General features: G+C 47.2%; 1 protein-coding gene across 18 annotated transcripts; it reads right to left on the minus strand.

The window, feature by feature from the left end:
• Positions 1–7,057: 7,057 nt before the first annotated feature.
• TINCR (TINCR ubiquitin domain containing) lies at positions 7,058–21,156 on the minus strand. Of its 18 annotated transcripts, none has more exons than XR_009489672.1 (5): positions 17,449–18,124; positions 13,824–13,935; positions 12,970–13,140; positions 11,572–11,680; positions 7,058–10,792 (listed from the first exon to the last, which is right to left on the minus strand). XR_009489672.1 is itself a non-coding variant. In XM_059869810.1 (5 exons), the coding sequence occupies exons 1-2, from the start codon at positions 21,040–21,042 to the stop codon at positions 13,932–13,934; spliced, it is 264 nt and encodes an 87-aa protein (XP_059725793.1). In that variant the 5' UTR covers positions 21,043–21,156; the 3' UTR covers positions 7,058–10,792; positions 11,572–11,680; positions 13,502–13,719; positions 13,824–13,931. The 18 variants fall into 18 exon arrangements, 5 of the variants coding, with proteins under 5 accessions (XP_059725793.1, XP_059725795.1, XP_059725794.1 ...); XR_009489673.1 differs by having other exon boundaries at positions 7,058–10,528; positions 17,449–18,120; XR_009489668.1 differs by lacking the exon at positions 12,970–13,140 and adding an exon at positions 13,502–13,705 and having other exon boundaries at positions 17,449–18,117.
• Between the last annotated feature and the right edge of the window lie 443 nt (positions 21,157–21,599).

Below are 21,599 nucleotides of genomic sequence, written 5' to 3' on the forward strand. Positions count from 1 at the left end.
GGAGCTCCCAGCTCAGGGGCTCTCAGTGGAGGTTCTGCAGGGAGAGCAGAGCTGGCACCACACGGGTGTGGAGAGCACCTTCACTCTCCTGTGGAAGTTTAAGAGGTTTAATAAAGAGCAAGAGGAGGCAAGGACCACAGAGCAAAGGTTGTTATGGCCAAGAGCACGCTGTCACCTTTGGGGATACCCCTTAAATACCTTCTCCCTCACATCATGCATATTTATAGACCCTTGTGCATATCCATGAATTAGTTTGCATTTTCCAGGAAGTATTTTACATGGCCCCTCCTCGGGTCACGTTTTTAGAGCATGGGTGGGTCTGGGCTGTGGTTCTGGCTCCTTCTCTTCACCTCCAGTCTGAGCCCTGGCCCACTCTGCCTTCAGCCAGGGAGTGCTGATGGCTGCACATCTGCACAGGTGTGCTCATCCTTGGGTCTCATCCCATCCTAGCAGGCATTTTAACACAAGCAACTGATATCAAATATCAGCTATTACACCACTATGTCTAAACTTCATTAGCAACAGGAACACAAACTATCTCTTTATAGCAAAGTTACTTTGACATCACACATATAAAATCCATTTTAATATTTGTGAAAAGCCAATACTATATATTATATTAGTATATATTATTACATTACCTATTTATATTATGATGGTATGATATGATTGATATGATATGATATGATATGATATGGTATGGTATGGTATGGTATGATATGATATGATATGATATATGATATGATATGATGATATGATATGATATGATATGATATGATATGGTATGATATGATATATGATATGATATGATATGATATGATTGATATGATATGATATGGTATGGTATGATATGATATGATATGATATGATATGGTATGATATGATATGATATGATATGATATGATATGATATATGATATGATATGATGATATGATATGATATGATATGATATGATATGATATGATGTGATATGATGATATGATTGATATGATATGGTATGATATGATATGATATGATATGATATGATATGATATGATATGATATGATATGATATAGTATGATATGATATTATGTATAACACAGGCACTCTGCCTGCTCTGCCCAGCACCCACCCTGCAGCCAGGACACATCTCATCAAGGCTGGAGGCAAAAACCAGCCGTGTCTGCAGCTGCCAATGCCAAAGCCCTCCTGGAACAACAGCAAAACTCCAACACGGACAGATGAAAGGGGCTGAAGGAAGCTGCTCACGTCCAGAGGCACCAGAGGGAAGTGCTGCCTCCCTCCCCCAGCCCTTCCATTTCAGCGCTGCCACTTGGCTCAGATAATTCACTTTTAATAGTCTGCTTACAAATGAGATTGTGAAGGAAGCACGTGGCTGAGAGCAGGGATTTCTGAGTCACATTCTCATTTCCCCCTCATGCCTCCTAGGCCTTTAATAAACTACAAAGAGACATTAAGAAAGCACTGAGAACTCTTTATCTGCGGAGATTTGGGAACTGGTACAGCAAGCAGGCAAGAATGGATTCCGTGTGTCTGCAACACGCCCCAGAGGCTGTGGCTGAGCAGGGGGACGGGAAGCTCAACCTCTGAGGACAGAGCCTGCCCAGATGAGGAGCTGCAGGAGCACGGAAGGCAGTGCTGGCTGGGGGAACGTGGTTTCCCTGTCCCTCGGGAAGCTTTCCGTTCCTCATCCCCTGGGAAACCCAGGGGGAACTGAGGAGCTGTGCTTGGTGCTTTGAGCCATCCTGCACACACCCACAGCACACACCTGTGCCGCTGGGGCCAGGTGAAATCACAGCAGGAAAAAGGGAGGGGAAGAGGGGCCACATCCTACCCCTGCCCACTGTAGCACCAGTTCGGCAGATAACTGAGAATCAGAGGGAAGGAACAGGTAAATGTCCCCCCAGGGCAAAGGAATCAATGCCAAACTCCAGCTGAAGTTGAGAACACACACACAGAACTAATTACAGAAGGAGAGCTGAGCCCAGAGTGGGTGAAAGTCCTTGCTGAAGGAAAAGGCTCACGCAGGTAAATGGAGCAGTTGGCCTCAATGGCTTGGGTTATTTATTTTATTTTTTCTCTTTCTCCTTGTAGGTCAGATGTCTTCCTGAGGGGGTTTCTCTTAACCTCCCTCTTAGGATCTCAATTACACACTCAACACAGATTAACAACAGCAGCAGATAACAGAACAGTTAGAGAAAAGGACTTCAGAGGAAAGCATAGTGCACTTAGAACAAATAGGAAGGGTTCAGGAGAAGGAAAATCAATGTGGCTGATATTTATTACACTCTTCATGGAGGGAGATGGGACTCAACCAGAGCCCATTTAGAGTTCTGTTCCACTTGGATTTTGCCATAAACAAAAGTAATGAGTCCAGCTCTTCATTACACTTTTTTTGCCCAGCACATTTTAATTAGGGTTAAGAAAATACACAGGGAGGGAAAAAAAAAAAAAAAAAAAAAGACAAGAAAAAGTAAGGACAAAGAAAAAAGTGATAAAAATCTCCAGCTAATTCATAATTTACTATCAGTTCTGCTCAGGCTTCAGCTGGATGCTCCAAAAGCAACATTTCTTTTCATTTGGATTGGGTAGTTTCTCTTCAAACAGCCTTTTTATGCCACACATGAAGAGAAAACAAACAACCACGAGCAGGGAGGAGAAAGGGAAATAAAGAAGGGAAACAATGCAATATGTATGGAATCTAACACAACACAGAGCCCCACACTGGGTCTGCAGTCACCCACAAAATGTGTTCTCCCTGCCTGAGCCATCCAGTTCCATGACTGCCTTTGCCTGGGCTCAGTGGGGATTGAAGGGGTTGGGATCAGACTGTGATCAAGGAATTGGAAATCTGATTTTAGGTGAGTCCTGCTTCAAGTACAGCTCAAATCCAAATTATTTCAGTTGAGGGGGAAGAGAAACAGAGTAGGTGAAATAATAGCTACTGCTAGCTAAGATAAGCCAGGCAAGACAAAATATGAATTCTGATTCTGTTAGCACACCAAACAGAGAGAGATATAATTCCATCCACCTGTCCACACTAGAGAACATTACTGTCACCCATGGTGCATAATTCAGGGGTGACAAATCATTAAAACCACGTGGAAATGGTAACATTCTGCTGTTAGATGCCATTGATAGTAAGCCTGTCTGAGAAAGAGATTCTCAGGGTGAGTGGCTCCCATCCCTTTGCAGCTGGAGCTGTGGGCTGGCTCTTGAAGCTCTCAAGGTTCACAAGCCTCCCTGAGAGTGGGGAACATTTCCAGCCCCTGCAAAGCCCAGCAGCAGGCTGAACATGCCCCATTGCTCGAGCCCACCCTGTGCCAGGCCCACCCCCTGGCTCCAGAGGGGACGAGGTGCTTTAGAGCTGGCTCACCCTGAGCAGTCAGCAGGGCTAGACACAGCCCTGCCCATCAGACAGCTCCAACAGGTGTTCTCATTACCCTCATTAGCTAATGAGCCAGAGCCATCACTCAAGGCTGCAGACCAGGCTCCCTGGAGTCTTGGAACACCAGGATTGCTCCAGCAGCCCTCAGTGCTCCATCCAGCACCAGCAAAACCTCTTCCTAAGGCTTGCCAGCACAGCAGGGGTAAAAGGAAATTGGACTGGGCTCACTGCTTGGAAAAAGAGGTTTTGCAAGTGAAACATGAGGAGTTCAAATCAGGATTGAGATGAAACTGTTTCCTACTCTGTGAAATTGGTGCATTTTGGAAAAAGGGCACAGCCAGTTTATGGAGCATCCTCAGCTTGTCATTTTCCCTGCTGTTCCAATCACTTTGGGCTACCCTGAAGAAGTATAATCACCACCAAACACAAAAGAAGGCCAGGGGAAAAAATCTCCTGGTTTAGGGAAGTAGGGAAACCTGGGACTCAAGCTGTGTCTTTGCAGGGGCTGGAGAAAGCTGCAGCTTTCTACAGCCACCTGGAGCTTAATTGCCACTTAAAGGAATTATCTTCTGCCTTTATCCCTCAGAAAAAACAATTATTTGTAGGGAGCAGACAGACAGGAAAGCACATTGGAAATTACTTTGTAGACCAGCTTCCTCTCCTTTCCCCTCATTCAAAGTGACAGAAAATAGAAACAACAATTCAGTCACCAGCAGCAGGAAGAAGAAGTGCTGGGCAGAGCATGAGCTTCCAGAAGCTGGAATAGGAAAGGCCACTTGCATCTCCTGGTCTCTGGTGTTCCTTCCTCAAGCACCTGCAGCTGTTCCCTGGCCTGGCCCTGCACCTCACCAAGGAAAACCCTCCTGTGTCCTCTTCAGTGTAGCTTCTGTGGCTTTTGGCATTATCACAATTAATCAAATTAATGCTTTTAGGGATTTCTCCTAACATTTGACAGCCCAGCACCTTCACTGGGATTCTGTCAGGAGCTGTATTTCTTCTCTCCTTTTAGGAGAAAAAGCAGCTCTGTCCTCCTCCATCCCCACGAAATGAGCTCCTGGCTGTGGGAGGAAGGCACTGCACAGGCAGAAGAGTGACAGTCTGCTGTTAAACTGCACCCCAGTCCCCTCCCCAGTGATGGGGTGCCTGGGCAGCAGCAGACTCCTCTTTTCCAGCATCCTTGCCCTGCACTGAAAGCTTCAGAGGAAGCTGTAAGCAGCCAGCACTGAGCAGATCCAGCCAAAACTCTCCAGAGCTCAGAGCCTGGTTTGAACCTGAGTTGTGATTTTTCTGAGCTCCTCACACAGCCTTGCCTCGTGACTCTAGAGCCAGAGTCCTCCTGAGCACCTCCCTGAGCCCCTGCTGATGAGCTCAGGGCTAGACCAAGGCTTCAGTTAACCCATTTTCCCTTTTTTCTCCTTTTGTTCCCCACGTTTGTGCTCATTAGTGCATGGGTTGCTCTCCCTACTCCCACATCTGCCTTGTGTCCCTGTCTCTTCTCGACCTGAGCACATCTGTACACATCAACCCAAAAACATCATCTCAGCATTTGGCACGTGCTTTAAGAAGCACTAAAATAATTTAAAATAATCCAGACTCTTCCATAGCACCACATTCCCCAATTTGCTATCAGCAAAGACTTTCTATTTAAATTTTTTTAAACTTTTTCCACAGTGGAATATTTTAATTCAAACTCCCAGCATTTCCTGCACACGCCCTGGGAGGCAGAGCAGGAAATCAGTGGGAAAGGCCTCAAATTAACAGCATTAAAAGGGATTGATAGAAGAACAGCACTGGGTCAGGAAGACTTGCTCTAGGCATCCATATCCCAAAGAATAAGCTTGTAATTTTAGAAAAAAATATTTTAAAAAATTTTTTTGTTGTTTTTTTGTTGGTTGGTTTTGTGGTTTGTCTTTTTTGTTTGTTTGGTTTTTTTGGTTTTTTTGGGGTTTTTTTTGGGGGGGGGTATTTTGGTTGTGTTTTTTTTTTTGTTTGTTGTTTGTTTTTTGGGTTTTTTTTTAGGAAATAATATCTTTCCTGCAGTAACTACTCCCCTGGTCAAAAAGCTTCATTCCCAGCAGCTTCTTTCTTTCATTTTCTTGCTCAGGTATATCAGAATCTTTGTACAGAAGTCAATAGAGATGCATCTGCTAATGTGAGCTAAAATCTGGCCCAAACCTCAGTCTATATCACAAATAAGATTCAAAGAGATTCTTGGCAAATGAAGAAGGGAAAATAAAAGTCTTTTTGTACTGTGAAATTTCCCAGGAATAAAACAAAAGCAGTCAAAACTATTCAAATGACATTTCAGGAGATCAGTGACAGAATCCACTAATGCATTTCTTTTTAACAAATGGAGCTTGCAAATTTGCTCTGGGTTTACAGGCTAACCTGTTCCATTGCCACCATGGGCAAACCTGATTCCTGCTGTAAGACCCAGCTCAGTGCTCAGAGTCTGTGAGGAAATGGACAGAATTCTTCCCTACAGAGTAGGGTTTAATTAGGATAATGACTTAAATAAGAGTCTTATCAAGGTTGTATCAGCTCTTGAAGGCACGTTACATGCATATGCAATAAGTCAGGCATATACCCAGCAAAAGTCACTCTATTTTTCAGAACATAAGATCAGAATCAAGTGTAGGGCCTCACAACCCTACTGGAATAAAACAGTGCCTTTCCCTGAGGAAAGCAGTTCTGAAATCAATGTGACAGTAAATCTCTGCACAGCACAGTCAGTCCACAGCATTTATAGCTAAATCTTGTCGCTACAAGCTTGGGCCTGATTCCCCACTGCATGGTGTGAACAGTAAATTATAATTATTCCCACTTTTAAGGTCCTTGCCCAAAGAGTTTTACTCCTATAAATGCAAAAACCTGCTCCCCATCTTCTTGTATTGCTGGAGCAGAAAATGTCTCTGCAGTTGTGACTCTCTCTTGACTCTGTTTGGTGGCCCCATTACATCCACCTCAATATCAGCTTTATTCTCGTGAGCACTTGGGTCATTTGCAGGCAGTCAGTAAAGACCAGTGATGCAGCTGAGACTCTCCTAGGAGGCTGGAAAATTGACTTTGGCTGGTTCCCCAGCGTTCTGGATGTGTGCAGTGCAGTGCAAGCCCTCTGGAGCAGAGACTGAGGGGAGGCACAGGGGCAGGGGCTGAGCTCTGGGGCAGGGACAGGAGCCCAGGAAGGGCTGGGGCTGTGCCAGGGCTTGGCATGGAGCTCAGGGAAAGGTGCTGGGCACTGCCCAGCTCCCAGGGAATGGTCCCAGCCCTTTGAATTTGCCTTTGGGATTTCCCTGCTGGGGGGAAACCAAAATGGTTTTGTCAGGATCTGACCCTGCTGAGCTCAATCCTGCTGCTCTGAAGTGTGAACACAGAGGAGCTGGAGCAAGTTTAAGTGACTCTAAACCCAAGCTCAGTACTTCATATTCATCATTTATATTCTGCAAGTGCTGGTGAGAGCAAGGCTTATTTGTTGGTGCTGTTTGCAGGGGTTTATTTGTTTGAAAAGGCTAATCAGCCAACTGCTTAAATATAAAGGAAAAGGGAGAAAACATTCAAAGCTATTCAGATGAGGTGCCATGGTTTGAGTTTTGATGTCAGTGTGCAGCCAACTGACAAATGCTGAGCCACAGTCTGGTGTAAATCCAGATGAATTCCACTAGAACCAACAGACTTCCTTCCAATTTATTCTGATGTAACAGAGACCATGATATTTCCATCCAGATTTACATTAGATTTGTTTCCTGTTTTCCATAATTCAGTCACTTTCCATTGTGTACAAAAGCAGCCTGGGCCAGATCTTGATTTTATTTGCATCAGATGAAAACAGTTGTTTCAAATGGAGCTACACTGAATTTATAATTGCATAAATAAGAGCAGAATCTGATCTATTCCGAGAGAGAATTTCCCTGGGCGTTTCTGTGTGAGAACACTCCTGCTGTGGTGATCAGGTGCTTTGCCAGTGATTTCAATGGAGAAATTCCATCTAAATCCTGGACTGAAGCCCTGAGCTTGAGCTGCTTGGCACACCCAAGGTCTAGAACTCCCTCTTTCCTCCAGAAGATCAGCCAAGAAGCCAACACCTCCTCAGCTCATGACCAGACACACAAACACCATGGATGGCCTGAGGAAAGCATCAGGATGGAAAGGGCTCAGCCTTGCCTGGAAGAAATCCTCCTCCAAAGACAGATTTCATTTGTCACACACATTATTTATAACCCAAGTGCTCCATGTTGACTTGGCTTCCTACTGAAGTTTCCTCCCTTGAGGCCCCTCTGAGTCCCCTTGCTCCATTGTAATTGGAATTTTAGGAGCAGTGCAGTTATTCCCTGGCAGATCAGACTGCCTGTGTCAGCAGCCACACTACCAGGAATAGATTGGGTCATTAGTGATAGCCAATAACAGTGCTATTCCCAGCAACATGTGTAATCAAGTGGATTTACTCCTCCCCGTTGAAGCTGCTTATTCCACTGCTAGCAGGAAAATAAGGCCATTTAAAGTCATTTATGGTGGTTGCAAAGGCTTTTCTGAGTAGATATAAAAGTTAGGTTGCCATAGCTTCCAGGAGGACTTTGAACCCAGCTCATCCATCTGCCTTCAGCACGCCTCACTCTCGTTCCTTGCTGTCCCCTGGAAGCCAGAGTTCCCACGAGATATGGACAGGCATGGGTCTCACTCTGGATCTCACAGGTGGGGCACAAGCTCAGGTAACCCCAGAACACTGGCCTCCAGTTCTAACACAGATATTCCACCTCAGTTCTCAAGGGTGAGAGAACGTTCAGCTTCATCCTTTGTTACCCGTGGCCTGAGGAAATGCAAAGCAGATCTGCAGCAAAAGCAGCTGTATCAACAAAATATCACTTTACATGGCTAGGACTTGCCATTTGAAATGAAAACATACCTCTTCCATTTGGCTTTTCAGGCTCCTGTCTGTTTAATTCCACAATAAATTTAGATTCCATTACAAATCTAAATATTTCTCTTCATTTACAATATTTAGCACCAAACATGGGAAAACAGTGACAAAAACAACTGCAATGACACCAGTGACAGCATCACAATTACAAGGCCATCAGGATTAGGAGCACATTTTGTGGCAGATTGAAATTTCAGCATCTCTGTGCTTCTCCCTCATCACATCATCTCAGCCCCTGTGCAGAGGCTGGCAATCACCCCGTGGGTTTGGCCTGCAGTGCAAGAAATGGAGCCTTGAGAAAACAAGGCAATCATCAAATTTCCAGAGTGGGTGGAATCTGTCTGTTAGGTTTGCACACACACACACACCCCATCAGGGCTGCCAGTGCCTAAAGGCAGCTGTACATCGAGTTTGTGCCTATAAAACACAAAGGCACACAGACTCTCTCCTCCTGATCCTTCACAGGGCAGGAGCAGAGTTGGAGCCATCACACCATAGCAAAGGCTGACATAACTACTCATGGGGGATTTTGTTCCCCACAGCTTTTATTCCACTGTGTGATTTGCATTACAGCTGGACCCTAATTGTCCATTTCAGCAGGCAAAGAGCAATCTGGTACAGGCCAGAACAGGGAGGCAAAGCAGTGGTGTCACAGAATAGGCACCACCAGGCAAAGGCAGCCTTTGACAGGGCTGATGGAACAACAGAGCAGCACTGCCTGGCATTAACAGAGCCCCCAAAAACCCAGTGCAGAAGAAGCCTGCTTAAACCAGGCAAGGTGCCAGAACCCTTCCCCTGGTGCTCCCCGAAGGTCTGAGGCAGTGCTGGGCTGGGGGCTGCCACTCTCCTGGGAGCAGGGACACCTGGAGGTTATCCCAGCACACGGGCCCCTGGCCAGGTCATCACTGGTACAGACTCCATGTATCACACAAAGTTGATTAATATGTTTTTACTAAGAAACTCCTCATTGCTCTTTTATAGACTAGTTCACTACAGGTTGACTTAATTGGTTTTTTACTTAAAACACTATTACTATTGGTTAATAAAGAAACTACTTTTTGGTAAACAAATCTTTACAACACATTTTACGTGTTTACAATGCTAGGTGCAGCAAGTGAAGATAGGAATTGTTTCTCATTCTTTTCTCTGATCTTCTGACAGACTTCTCCCAGAAGGGTGCCTGGGAAAGTTGTGTTTCTGTCTGCAGCCAGAGAGCTGCTGCCACAAAAAGGGACACACTCAGGGGCTGTGGGGGACAAAGGGGACACAGGAGCCCCTGCCAGGCTCTGCTGGTCCCCCTGGATGGTGGCAAGGCCCAAATGGCCCCAGCAGTGTCTGACACAGCACAGCCCCCGGAGTGTGGCCCTGAAAAGCAAAGCCTGGGGCTGGAACCCTTGAAGGAGAACACTCCCAGTGTTGCATTGCACTTACATTCCAGGAGGGAATGCCTCACAGGCCGGGGGGGACAATGGGACAGAGCTGCCCCTGTGCCCTGGGCCCTGCAAGGAAATGAGGAGCAGCTGCCCTGGGCTGGAGAGTGTCTGCAAGGGTTCTGGGGGAGGGAAATCCAAAATGAAGGGCCCTCAAAGGACAGTGACAGCCTGCTTGAGACCCTGTGCCACAGTGCTGAATTCTCCTGGATGAGGAAAAGCCGTGGTATTCCCAGAGCTGCTAGTGCAGACTCACTGATTAGTAGGCAGGGCAGGAAATTAAATGAGGCAGATGAATTAAAGCCAAACTTCACAAGCTGCATCTGTTCCTCCATTCCCTCTGGATACAACACTGATGGAACTTAAAAAAGTAAATTTAGCGAGGAAAGCTGCCAGGCTGATGGCCCTGTAAACTGAACCATGTGATGCATGCATGTCTCAGGTACAGGAGGAGCACAGAGGAGCCACAGGAACGTGCCCCAGCCTGAGCTGCCTGCCTGGAGCACAGCTGCTGCCAGAGATGACCTGCCTGGGCTTGTCTTCTGCTCATGAGGCTCAGGAGGAGGAGCTGCTGGAAAGGCCTGGCTGCAGCTCCAAGGAGGAGGTAGACAGCAGTGCCTTGGATCTTGCATGTCTGTGATGCTCCAACAGTAGCAGGATCCCAAAGGTGAACAGTCCCCACAAGCAGCAGTCCCAAGCACAGAGCAGCACTGTGAGGGTGCAAACTTCTCCATCTTGCAGCACACTCAGGACCTAACACACCTCCCAGTGCTGGTCCTTGGGCTCGTCCACACCTGTGTTCACAGACAAGGGAAACATCCATTTCACAGCAGTTCTTACTGTCAGCATCTTTTCTGGTCCAGGCAGCTCCCCACACCACCACAGGTAATTTAGTCATTACAGATATCCCCCTGAGCTGCAGAAAGCCTTCCAGAGCTGACCAGAGCTGCCAGCTACAGCAGAGGTGTCAGAGTGGATCCTGGACCTAATCCAGCTCAGGTCAGTTTGCCTTTTGCAGAAAGGCAAAACTCCAAAGAGCCTGGCTGGTTTTGAAGGACCTAGGAAAGCAAGGAGAGACAGGACATCTCAAATAAAAGACTTATTTTTCCCCAGGTGTGTCCAGAAGAGGATTGGAAGCATCCCTCTGCCCATTTGGTGATCCAGCCTTCTTGGCCAGACTCAGGTAAACCCCCAAAGTCCAAATTCCACTATAAAAAGTGGCTTCCCCCTATTCTGACAGCAGCTGAGAGGTGTGACCCCACCACTCAGCAAGCACTAAGGATACCTGCAACCAGGAGTGAGAGGCAGCATGGGGAACACAAGTGGAAGAGGCAGTGTAAAACCACTGAGTAAAAGAGAGAATCCCTCTGTCTTCCCAGCCCTGCAGCTGGAAATGCTGGGGAACAGCTGGAGCTGTGCCAGGGGATTTAGATTAGATTTTGGGGAAAGTTGGAAAGTTCTTCCCCCAGAGAGGAACTGCCCAGGCTTCCCAGGGAATGGTGCTAAGGCTGCCAGAGCTCCAGGAGCTCTCGGGGATGCCCAGGGTGGGGCTGCTGGGGGTCTGTGCAGGGGCAGGGGCTGGGCTGCTGAGCCCTGAGGGTCCCTTCCAGCCCAGGGCATCCCACGACTCACCACTAAAGAGTTGCACAGTTCTACTAGCAAAGCATTAAACAAATCTCTTGCAGTGAAAAACAACACAATAAACAAGCAAACAAAGAAAAAAAAACAATCAGTTTTTGTTCCTCAGAGCACAGCCCCTGTTCCCAAGTGTCTTGCAATGGATTGTGGCACAGAGGAAAAAAGCAGAAATACCTCAAATAGATCCAGTTAGTTTTACCTCTTTTTATGCTGGTCCTGTGGCTCTTTCTGGGTGGTTTTTTCCTACTCTTTCCCATGTGTTGAGATGCATCATTTGAAGGACAGCAACCAAACCAGTTCTTCCTGCTCTGGAGAAAGGCAGCAACTGCACTTAGAATAAAAGATTGTCAGGCAGATTTGAAGTGTCAATCAAAGCCTATCTCTGAAAAAAACATTAGTCCAGCAGCTCCCCACACCACCACGGTTAATTTAGTCTTTCCAGATATCCCCCTGAGCTGCAGAAAGCCTTCCAGAGCTGACCAGAGCTGCCAGCTACAGGCAGGAGGTGTTAGAGTAGATATTGGACCCAATTCAGCTCAGGTCAGTTTGCCTTTTGCAGAGCAAAAGACTGTGATTATCAAGCCCAGGGAAGCAAATCCTGTCTCCCAGGCTTTGTGGAGCAAACTGTACCTTTTACTAGATGAGGGGCATAGATTTAGAACGCTGGTGCTCAGTGTGTCCCATCTCCAGTGGCACACATCCACTTTAATATTATTATTCTAATTTTAATTATTATTTATGACTACACCCAGGGCTGTGTGAGGCACTTCCCAAGCACTCAGGAAAGTACTGGCTCTGCTCCAAGAAATTCATTATTTCAGGATAGACAGACATGCAGAGGCACTGCATGGTGAAGTGGCAGAACTGCTGACCCAACAGTCAGTACCTGCCTTGCTGGTTGACCTTGGAAAACTCACATTCCTTCTTCCCACACTTAGTCCCAACCCACTCTTGGTCCATCCCATTTGCTTAAAAAATGTTCAGCTGTGACTGTGCTCATGTTTTTGTCTCAGAATCTCTTTCTGTGCAAAGTCTAAGTTCTTGGGGAGAATGTTTTTGTTCTTTGGGAAAAAGAAAATTAAAAATTCTATTTTCCATAGCATTTTGTCAAATGATGGTGTTGGGAAAAAAGAATCAAATGTTTTCTCATGGCCAAAAAACCCAGAAAATGCAGATTTAGGGTGTTTGCTAAGGCTTGCCAGTTACTGGAATTTTCTGGGGAAAGTACTGTAGAAATTAGTGAAACATCCATTTTGTTTTCCTGAAAATAAGTTTGACCCTAAAAATCAAGTTGTTCTGTGAGTAAGGAACTGGTGAAACCCGTTCTTCCTCTGATTTGTATGACAACTGCTTCTTATTCCTTCCTTTCTTGGTGCTCCCGGCTTACTGCAAAATCCTCAGGGCACCTGATGCCCTGCAGACCTTCCCAGCAAAATCCTTGGCTGCTCCAGCATCTTCTTGCTTTGCAGGGAAGGGGTGGCAAGCGCAGGGGTGGTTTGAAGCTGGGCAGGAACTGATTGACCAGTCATATCTAAATGCCAGCTGGTCACCTGGCTGCTGCATCTCAAAATAGGCAGGGAGCCAGAGGTGTAATTACCTTCCCTTCAATAGAATATTAACTTAAATGTCTCTCTTCTATCCAACTGCTGTTTGCTCATGAAAATTGCAGGAATCCTGGGTCTGGGAGACCTCTCATTTTCCATCAGATTGGGTTGAATCAGGTCAGCTGGTTCAGAAGTTATTGGAGCAGGGGAAAGTAGGGGACCAGCTGCAGATAGAACACAAGGAGGCTCATTGGTGTATAAACCCTGGCTCCAAAATGAGGCAGTTTTGGTCTCCTGTGGGTTCCTGAGATCAGGTGAGTGGTGGCTGTACCAGAGACCAACCAGTTCCTGTCCTTTGGACACAGAGAGGCTGCCCAGCTCCAGGACTGTCTCTAGTGCACTCACCACCTTGTGCTGTACAAAGCCTGTAACCTGGAAATGGGGGTCCACTGTTTAGAAAGTGTTCTGGAGCCCAGACAGTCCATAACCTGAGTCATTTACACCTGGAGGGACAGGCTGAAAGGGAAAAATAATTATCTCTACATTACATATGTAGGAAAACAAAAGCCAAGACCAGCAACTTACTGCAGAATCCTGAGAAGGAGTCAGGAGGAGGCTTGGGTGTCCCGTGTCCCCCTCTGGGGCCCTAAGCAAAGTCCCCCTCAGCTCCTTGGTGCTCCATGTCCCAGGCAGAAATGCCCTGTCCTGGGCATTTCACTGATTCATTGCTCTGAGGAGCTGAGTCAGTCTCACCACACTCCTCCTTGGCAGCTGGGTCCACATGGCATGCTGATGAGGAAACACTATTTGTTGTTTTGTTTGGGTTAATTATTCATGGGCACCATGCTGGAAACACTTGGAGCTGCTTTCTGAACAGTCCTTGAGCTGGCGTGCAGGAGGGACTTACCAGCACTGGTGGCCAGGCTGCCTTTCCATGGCCAGCTCTCTTCCATCTGCTTCCTTCAGCCCTTGTCACACTCCCCGTCCCTCATGGCTTGGGCTGTGCTCGTTGGCATTATCTGAGTAAGAAAGAGGCAAATACTTGGAGCACTGCAGAGATGCAATCAAAAATGGCATTTGACCAAGCAGGCACTGACCCTGAATGTGGAGGATGTAAAGCTCATCCTCTGACTGGTTTTGTTCTTCAATCACACTATGTAACTCAGAAAAAGCCACTTGCAGGGTTTCAAACCTGTTTATCCTTCCACAGAAGATGCCTTCACCCTCCTTCAGATAACCCACAATTGTCTGGAAGCCTTTTCCTCATAAGCAAGGCTCTTCCTCTTTAGTGCCTGCTCCTGGAAATCCATTTTTCATCTTAGAACAAGGGTGGTCTGTAGCTTTAGGAGCACTTTGAGAATGTTCACAGTAAGACAGAGCTTGAACTGCTCTCAACACATTGACCCTCAGGCATTAGCACTAAAGGCAGCTTTCTGGGGTTGTGGGTCTAGCAACATCTTCTGACAGGGGTCCAGACCCTCCACAGAAGGCCTAAACTTAGCAAAGTAGAATTCTTTTCGAAGTTGCTATTCCAAAAACCCTTAGAAATCACCCAGTGCTATCCCCTGGGCTCCCCAGAACAGAACCTAAAGCTCTTCCAAGTTGGTTGGAGTACCTCTTTGGGGCCGGGGTTTGCTTGGAGAGCTCATTATCCCACCTTGGACTGCAACTAAGCAGGGCTGAGTCTTTTGACTCCTGCGAGTTGCTGTTTGCAATTATGTGTTCATTTAATGACAAGAAACTGAGCCTGTGCTGCAAATACTTCATCAGATCTTAGAGAATTTCAGAGTCTGTGGGGTGGGAGTTTTTGCTGTGCTCTAGCAAAGGATCAGTCTAGTGAGGCTTATATCAGTCTCTGGTTGGGTTTTCTGTAAAACCCAGAGCAGGATTCATATTTCAGCACTTTCCTCTTCACTTGAAATTTGAGGGGATTTCGATAGCCAAGGGTTTGCTGTGAGCCCAACCTGTAGCACATCTGTCCCATAAAACACCCTGACACAGGAGGGGGATTTACCCCAACTGGGCAAAATCCTCACCTGATATAAATCAGCACAATTACAGACAAGTCCAGTGAGCTGGGCCATATCACACCAGAAAGAAACCCACGTTGGGATGCACTTCCCATTCATTAATTCTTTGCCTAGAACCAAGACAGACCCCTGGGGACATAGTAGCTCAGTTTCATCTACTGCAGTCCCATGCAACTGCACAGGGAGGAATTCAAATCCTGTGGACCACATTCTCTATCACTGCAACCCTGCATTTTTGTTAAATGAGCTTCTTGGGCTGAACAATAAGTAAATGAGCTAAATACAGGCGTGACTGTCTGACCTGTGTGCTGTGAGGTGTCAGCAGAGGTAACTGCACTAATGCTTTCAGAACTTAAAAATCACTTAACTGAGGACACCAGAAGAGAGCTTGGCCCGTGAATAATACACATAAATACTACCCTCAGCCACTGAGATGCAGTCAGCCCCCCACCTGGCTGTTGCCTCAGTAACACATCTCTGGGGGGATATTTTTAAGCCAGTATTATTTATCTGGTAGGTGGAAGCAGACCTGTTAAGGCCATACCAGGTCAGCATATGTCTAAGCATGTACTGAAGAACTTAATTAGTTCTCCCTGAGCAGAGAGACTCCCAGTGCTATTTAAAGGATCGTTATCCCTCTGCGAGGTGCCTCAGAGCCTGCTGCTAGGCCCCAGCTTAACAGGGCAAGGCTGTAAGAGTTGGATGGGGCTGAAAGTCTCCCCTCCGTGCTGAGGAGTAATTGCTGAGCAGCCACAGGAGCAGGAGGGTCAGTGCAAAGAGCAGGCATCACAAAACCACTCTGAAACTCAGAGTAAAAAACCTACTTCAGGGTCAAACTGTGCAGATCCCATTACTTTTTTTTTTTGTTTCTAGAGGTCCAAAATCACCTGCTGTGCTTGGTGACTGCGTGCCAGGCAATTCCAGTGACAGTGAGCAGGGCTGATAGGGCAGGGATGTAGGTGTGGAGTGAGCCACTGCTGAGTGCCTCTCACTGCTCCTTATGTCACCACAGAGTCAAACACAGGCAGGAGTTTAGCATCAGCTAAACTGGACCTTGTGCAAATGCCTCAGTCATGGTTTTCATTTACAGCTCCAAAAATCAGACACTGTAAAGTGAATGCCAAGAAGGGAATGCAATGGGCTCCCCGAGGATGGATGGGTTTGTGATTCTGGCAGGAGGTAAAATATCCATCCTTGCGTGGATGCACCTTTGGAAAACCAGACTGAGCAGCCTCTGAAGAATAAAACAGATTCCCAAGCATGTCAAAGCTTCTATAAGGACTGGCACTACAGGGGACACTGAGGCTGGAGAGGGAGGAACCTGGACATGCTTATTTTGACCTGAGAGTGGCTACGACATACAACGTGGGATCTTGGTCTGCTCTTGGAGCTGTCAGGAGTTTTTCCTAGATGAGTTGTTATGGTAACTGAGCTAATGCCCTGAGATAGATGCTTTTAGGTGGCTCCAGGCCAGAAAATCAACACCAATAGATTCCAGATAATAGACTTCTGCTGAACTCAGTGCTGGTGTCTACTTTATTTAACCTATTCACCAATGACTTCCTGAACTCCATTCTCCAGGCAAGCCATGTATGATGAGAAAAGCTGCCTGGCCTCAATGAACCCCAGCTTCCAAAAGGCTGAGGGGACCCACGTCCTGTGGCTGAGTCTGTGCCAGTAAATCAAATGTGCCTGGGACATTCTCCTGCATTCAGAGGACAGCTGGCACAGAATGGCCAAGGTTTTCCTATTAAATTCTCACTCTCCAAACCTGCGTGGACACATCCAGGCATCCCACAAGGAGCAATCCCTGGCCCATGCTGGCTCCTGAAATGCACCTGGACTGAGCCAAAAATTGCAGTGCAATACTCCATCACTGTGACAGACAGAAGTCCAGGCACTGCCTAATTTATCAGCACAGACCTTGCCTGGGTGACTGCTAGAGGAGACTGCAGGAGAGGAGCCTGGAACCAAGAGCAAAGGCTCTGTCAATGTGCTTGTGCTTCCACCACATACAGATCCAACTGGAACTGTATGTCCCTAGGAACAGGCAGTGACAGGCACGCTGGGGATTCCTCTGGATCAGCCACTGACATCCTCTCATGGGTTAAGTGGAGGATTCACCAGTTCAAGGCAGTGTTCCTCCACCTCCCACTGAACATCCAAACATGGCCAATAAATGATCAGCAAGGAGCAGCTAATTCCATGTGCCCACTACCCAGCCCAGGTCAGGCTGTGTCACTTATCACAGACTCTGGGCCAGAAAGCTGAGAGGCTAAAAGCCCCAACTTTACTGAAACTGCTTCTTTTATACCCTGGTCCCATACAGGTGGACCTGACTGGTCATTTAATCAAGACATTTCACATGACTGGCTAATTAACAAGACACCATATTTAAACAGCCTTATGGGCAAAACAGCTTATTACAAAATACCAGACTCTTTAGAATTCTTTGTCTCTAGCTCCCAAAAGTCTCCCAGGCTGATTCATGGGAAAACTTACCTGGCTTTCTATCTCTCTGACCAGACTACTGCATCCACCTCCCAGGGGTGATGCACCCTGTTCATCGGTGCTCCAGTGCAGCCAGCAAGGAGCTCCTGGGCAGCTTGCTGCAGCAGACAAAATTCAGGAAGACTCATGCCAGTTTCAGAACTCCCACGTCACCACCAGACCAGCTGAGCAGCTCCCTGGCCCTGCCTCCAGAGCCAGCCAAACGGGTTCTGCCATGGTGTGGCCCACAGTGCCAGCACTGAGCATGCCTTGGGCATTTGGGGCAGCCTATTGCATGCCCGTGGATGCTTTTGCAGCCACGCTGGGTGGCTGTTCTGCTCATGCCAAGACCCACTGCTGGTCTCCTGTTAGGCACTGATGGCTTCTACACCACATGCTGGCCCGTGGCCACTGAGCTGGGGCATTTCTCTGCTTGTTCATTCCCATTTCAACTGTTGCTTTGCTTGTTTTACCCACTGGCAAACCATGTTATTGTAATATGTCACTCTATAGGGCAGAAACTGTTTATGAGTGAGTTCTTTTCTCAGCCTTTACTGCAACAGGATTGCAATTTCAGTCAGCACAGCAGTAATGTGATTAACAGGCTCTGCACAAAGGGGAATTGCATCCTAGGTGGATGTGATATTTGCAGTTCTGCCCAGCCCATGTGTTTTCCCAGGGCGAGAGGTCATGTTGACTTGCTCGAACTTTTAAACATTAAGGTCTAAATAAATTTTCAGCATTAGCTGGTATGCTGATCCCTTTCCTGCCAAGCTGCCGCCTTAAGTGAATTTTTATGACTAAGTTACAAACCCCAGAAAGTACGAGCAAGAAGTGGAAACGCTGACTTGGCCTTTGCTAAATGCCAATTATCTACAAAGACATTAGGCGGGGAGGGGAGGATGAAAAATAGGGTCATTTTCATGTTTTCTCTGGTTCAAAGCAAACTGTCCCGTGAGCCCATTGCAGGAACACACAGCATGCAGAGTGACCATTAATATTTATAGGCACAACACTGGGCTGCAGACCTTGGCAATCACAGCAACTCCACTTTTGGAATTAACAGTGCTCTGGCTGGCTGGTACCCTGGTACACAAGAGTAAGGAAGATACATCAAGATTTTCAGGGAGAACTGAAGAAGTAGATGGGCAGGGGTCCGTACTTCACTGAGTTGGTGAAACACTAAAACCAACTATTAAATCCTCAGGACTGCTGGCCAAATGCAGCACCATGTTTTCACTGTTCTCTGCTCCTGTGGCTCCCAGACAGTCCCAACCGTGCATGGCCTACTCTTGTTATAGTCCCCATGGTTATTCACTGGTTACTGCCCAGCTGATACACACCAGTGTATTTCCAAAGACATTATTGGTGCAACATGGATTTAGAATACCTAAAGATCTGCCTGAGTGATATCAAGACTCAAACTGGTACTGTAATCTCAGTTACAAGGCAGCCTTCTCCCACTCTATATTTCCGGAGTCCCAGTGGCAGCAAGAGACAGGCATCTAAAATCCTCCAAACCTCTCTGTGCTGAAGACCTGGCAAGGTGCTGAGTCACAACTTGCCCTCAGCCCAGGACTGCCTAGGCACACATCACAAAAAAATCCCAGGGAACTATCCTACCATAGCTCAGTCACCCCATGAACCTTTAGAGAAACATGTCCCTACTATCTTGGCATTTACAAAAATGCCTTTGGGAGTAGGTGAGGTTGGCACAACCCAATAATCCTTTATGTCAAAAAAAAAAAAATCAAGGAGACATGACTTCAGGTAGAGACTGGGCACTCCCCACATTGCACCCAGCCCTGGAAAAATCAATAGGAGATTGGCCAAAGGTGCTAGTTTAGAAATCAGGAAGGTTAGCAGGAAATCCATGGAGAAAAATATTAGAAATACCACTTCATTTTTAGTGTACTCACAAAACTTGAGCTGGCCCTTCGAGCAACAGGCTGTAGATTTTCAAAAACAGCCAGTGACTTCAGCTGGGCCCTCTGAACTCAGCACACCAGGGCAGGATCTCCTGGTGAGTTTTGCATTGCTGCAGTTACACCTGCTTCTGCAGCATGTGGGAAGGTGCACAGCACCTTAAGGAAAGGTTTCCTTTTTATGGAAACCAGGCATCAGTATGTGCACTCCATCAACTCAAACCCTCCAAATCCTTTTTTACTTTCAAAGATTCAGACTGTAAAATGTAGGAAAATAAATACTGGAAACCACAACAAATAGAAGTGCTTCTGCCATTAAAAACCAGGTGAAAAGGAGGAGCTGAGCCAAGTTAATCAGAGAACTGAAATGAGATGTTGGAGAAAAGGGCCGTGGGTGACTTGGGGTTTGCAGTTAGCTGAGTGATGTGAAATCTCCTGTGTCTGGCTGGGCTCTGGAAGGAAACGCTTTATTAAATCTTCTTTGTGTGAGATTTCAAGCTGCCTCTGGACTGGAAAATAGGACCATTCCAGTATGTGGGATATAATCAGGAACTGAAGTCTTTAGTGCAGGGTTTTCTGCAGAGGAAACTCTGATCAGCATAGACACATAACTCAGAGGGCTCAGGATTTAGAAAGATGAATTAGACACCACATACCCACAACATACCTCTTCTACCCAGTATCCCCAAAATGCTCCATAGAATTAATCATGCTGGCAGCAACAACCCGGCATTAGGAAAGACAGTGCAGGTGGGCATAAATTCACCACACTGAATCAAAACTGTCCTGTGAGCCAGTTAGTCCAAGGTCCATTATCTCAGCTTTCATCCCCACTAGAACATAGTGCTTGCCGTGATTGATCTCCCATGCCCTGGCTCTCCTGGGAGGCTCCAGTCTCACTGTACTTTCTGCTGTGATTCAGACACATTTTGGGCAGCTGCAGCCTCTGCCATCCCTGTCCACACTGCTCATGCTCTGCTGTAAGCTGGTGGCTGGCAGCACCTCTCCTGTCACAAGGACTGCCATCCCCAAAAACCTGCAGAAAGTATTTGCTAGAAGAAGCAGGGAGACACGGGCACAACAGGACAAGAGAGAGGTTCCCGAACATTCTCCCATGTTGCACAATCTCCCCTGCCCTTTTTCTTGTCATGTTTCTCTCTCTCTGTTTGGCCACATATCCAGGGAAACGAGACCTGACCAGAGACAGGACAAGCAGCAGCAACCTCCTCTGAACTGCTTATTTCACAGCACATGTCTGGATTTGAAGAGCCTGGAGCCTCAATCCTGCTGGAAATGGCAGGATTTGAGTTCCTGATCTGCCTTCCACAAACCCTGACAAGAAAGTGTCCCAAGGGGCTGAGACACACCGAGCGTTCCCCTTCCTCTGCACCACGCCCAGGGCAGACGAGCTCCTTGCCTACCTTTTATTGCTGACAAGGAGGAGGACAGAACCATTCTGGATATTGGCTTCTTTGAGGGTCTCATGCTCCTCGAGCTGCCTGGAGTTGTAATAAAATGTCTTCTTCCAGGAAGTGATGCCCTCCCGTACCAGGAGAGCCCGCAGGTCCATCACCGTGTCCCTGGGCCGCACCGTCAGGGGCATCATCAGGTCCTCGTCAGCCAGGTGCACCTTGATGTGGTACCTCTTCCACCGGGACAGGCTCCTGCGCAGCATGTCCATCCTCTCCCGCTCAGCAGGGCTGCTGTGGCAGAGCAGAGCATCCAGCCGGGAGATCGGCGAGGCAGGGACGGGGCTCTGAAGAGGCTGGCTGCTGCAAACAGCTTAAAACGTCCTGCCAAACCTGTTTCTCCCAGTTGCCACGCTGCATGCTTCACATTCCAGGGAAGAGCTCACCTGGCTCCATGAGCCTGCTGGCTGGGAAACGTCTCCATGAATCATTTCCACACACCCCTAAATCCCATAATAATTACAGTATCTTCACGAAGCACTCTTCATTCCAATGGCTGGCAGAGGACTTTTAAAGCCAGAACCCCACAGACATTAGAAACGTGGGTGCATGTGAGAAATGAATGGGTTTAGCAACCTCATGTCTCCTGCTCTAAAAAGCTGCCAGCTGGGGAGAAGATCAGTTAGCAAAGTAGGCATTTAGCAACCTCACAGCTATTTAACATGGCCACTTTAATGAAGAGAAGTACAGCTGCATAGTGACAAATTCCTCACAGAGGAGAGCCACAGCACCCTGATGAGCCAGAGCCTGGCTGTGTGAACCACTCTCA

Source organism: Haemorhous mexicanus, chromosome 29 (assembly GCF_027477595.1).
Source record: "Haemorhous mexicanus isolate bHaeMex1 chromosome 29, bHaeMex1.pri, whole genome shotgun sequence".
NCBI classification, from domain to species: Eukaryota; Metazoa; Chordata; class Aves; order Passeriformes; family Fringillidae; genus Haemorhous; species Haemorhous mexicanus.

Excerpts from the sequence above, each read along its gene's own strand:
- TINCR (XM_059869812.1), bottom strand. The coding sequence starts at position 21,042 with ATGGACATGCTGCGCAGGAGCCTGTCCCGGTGGAAGAGGTACCACATC.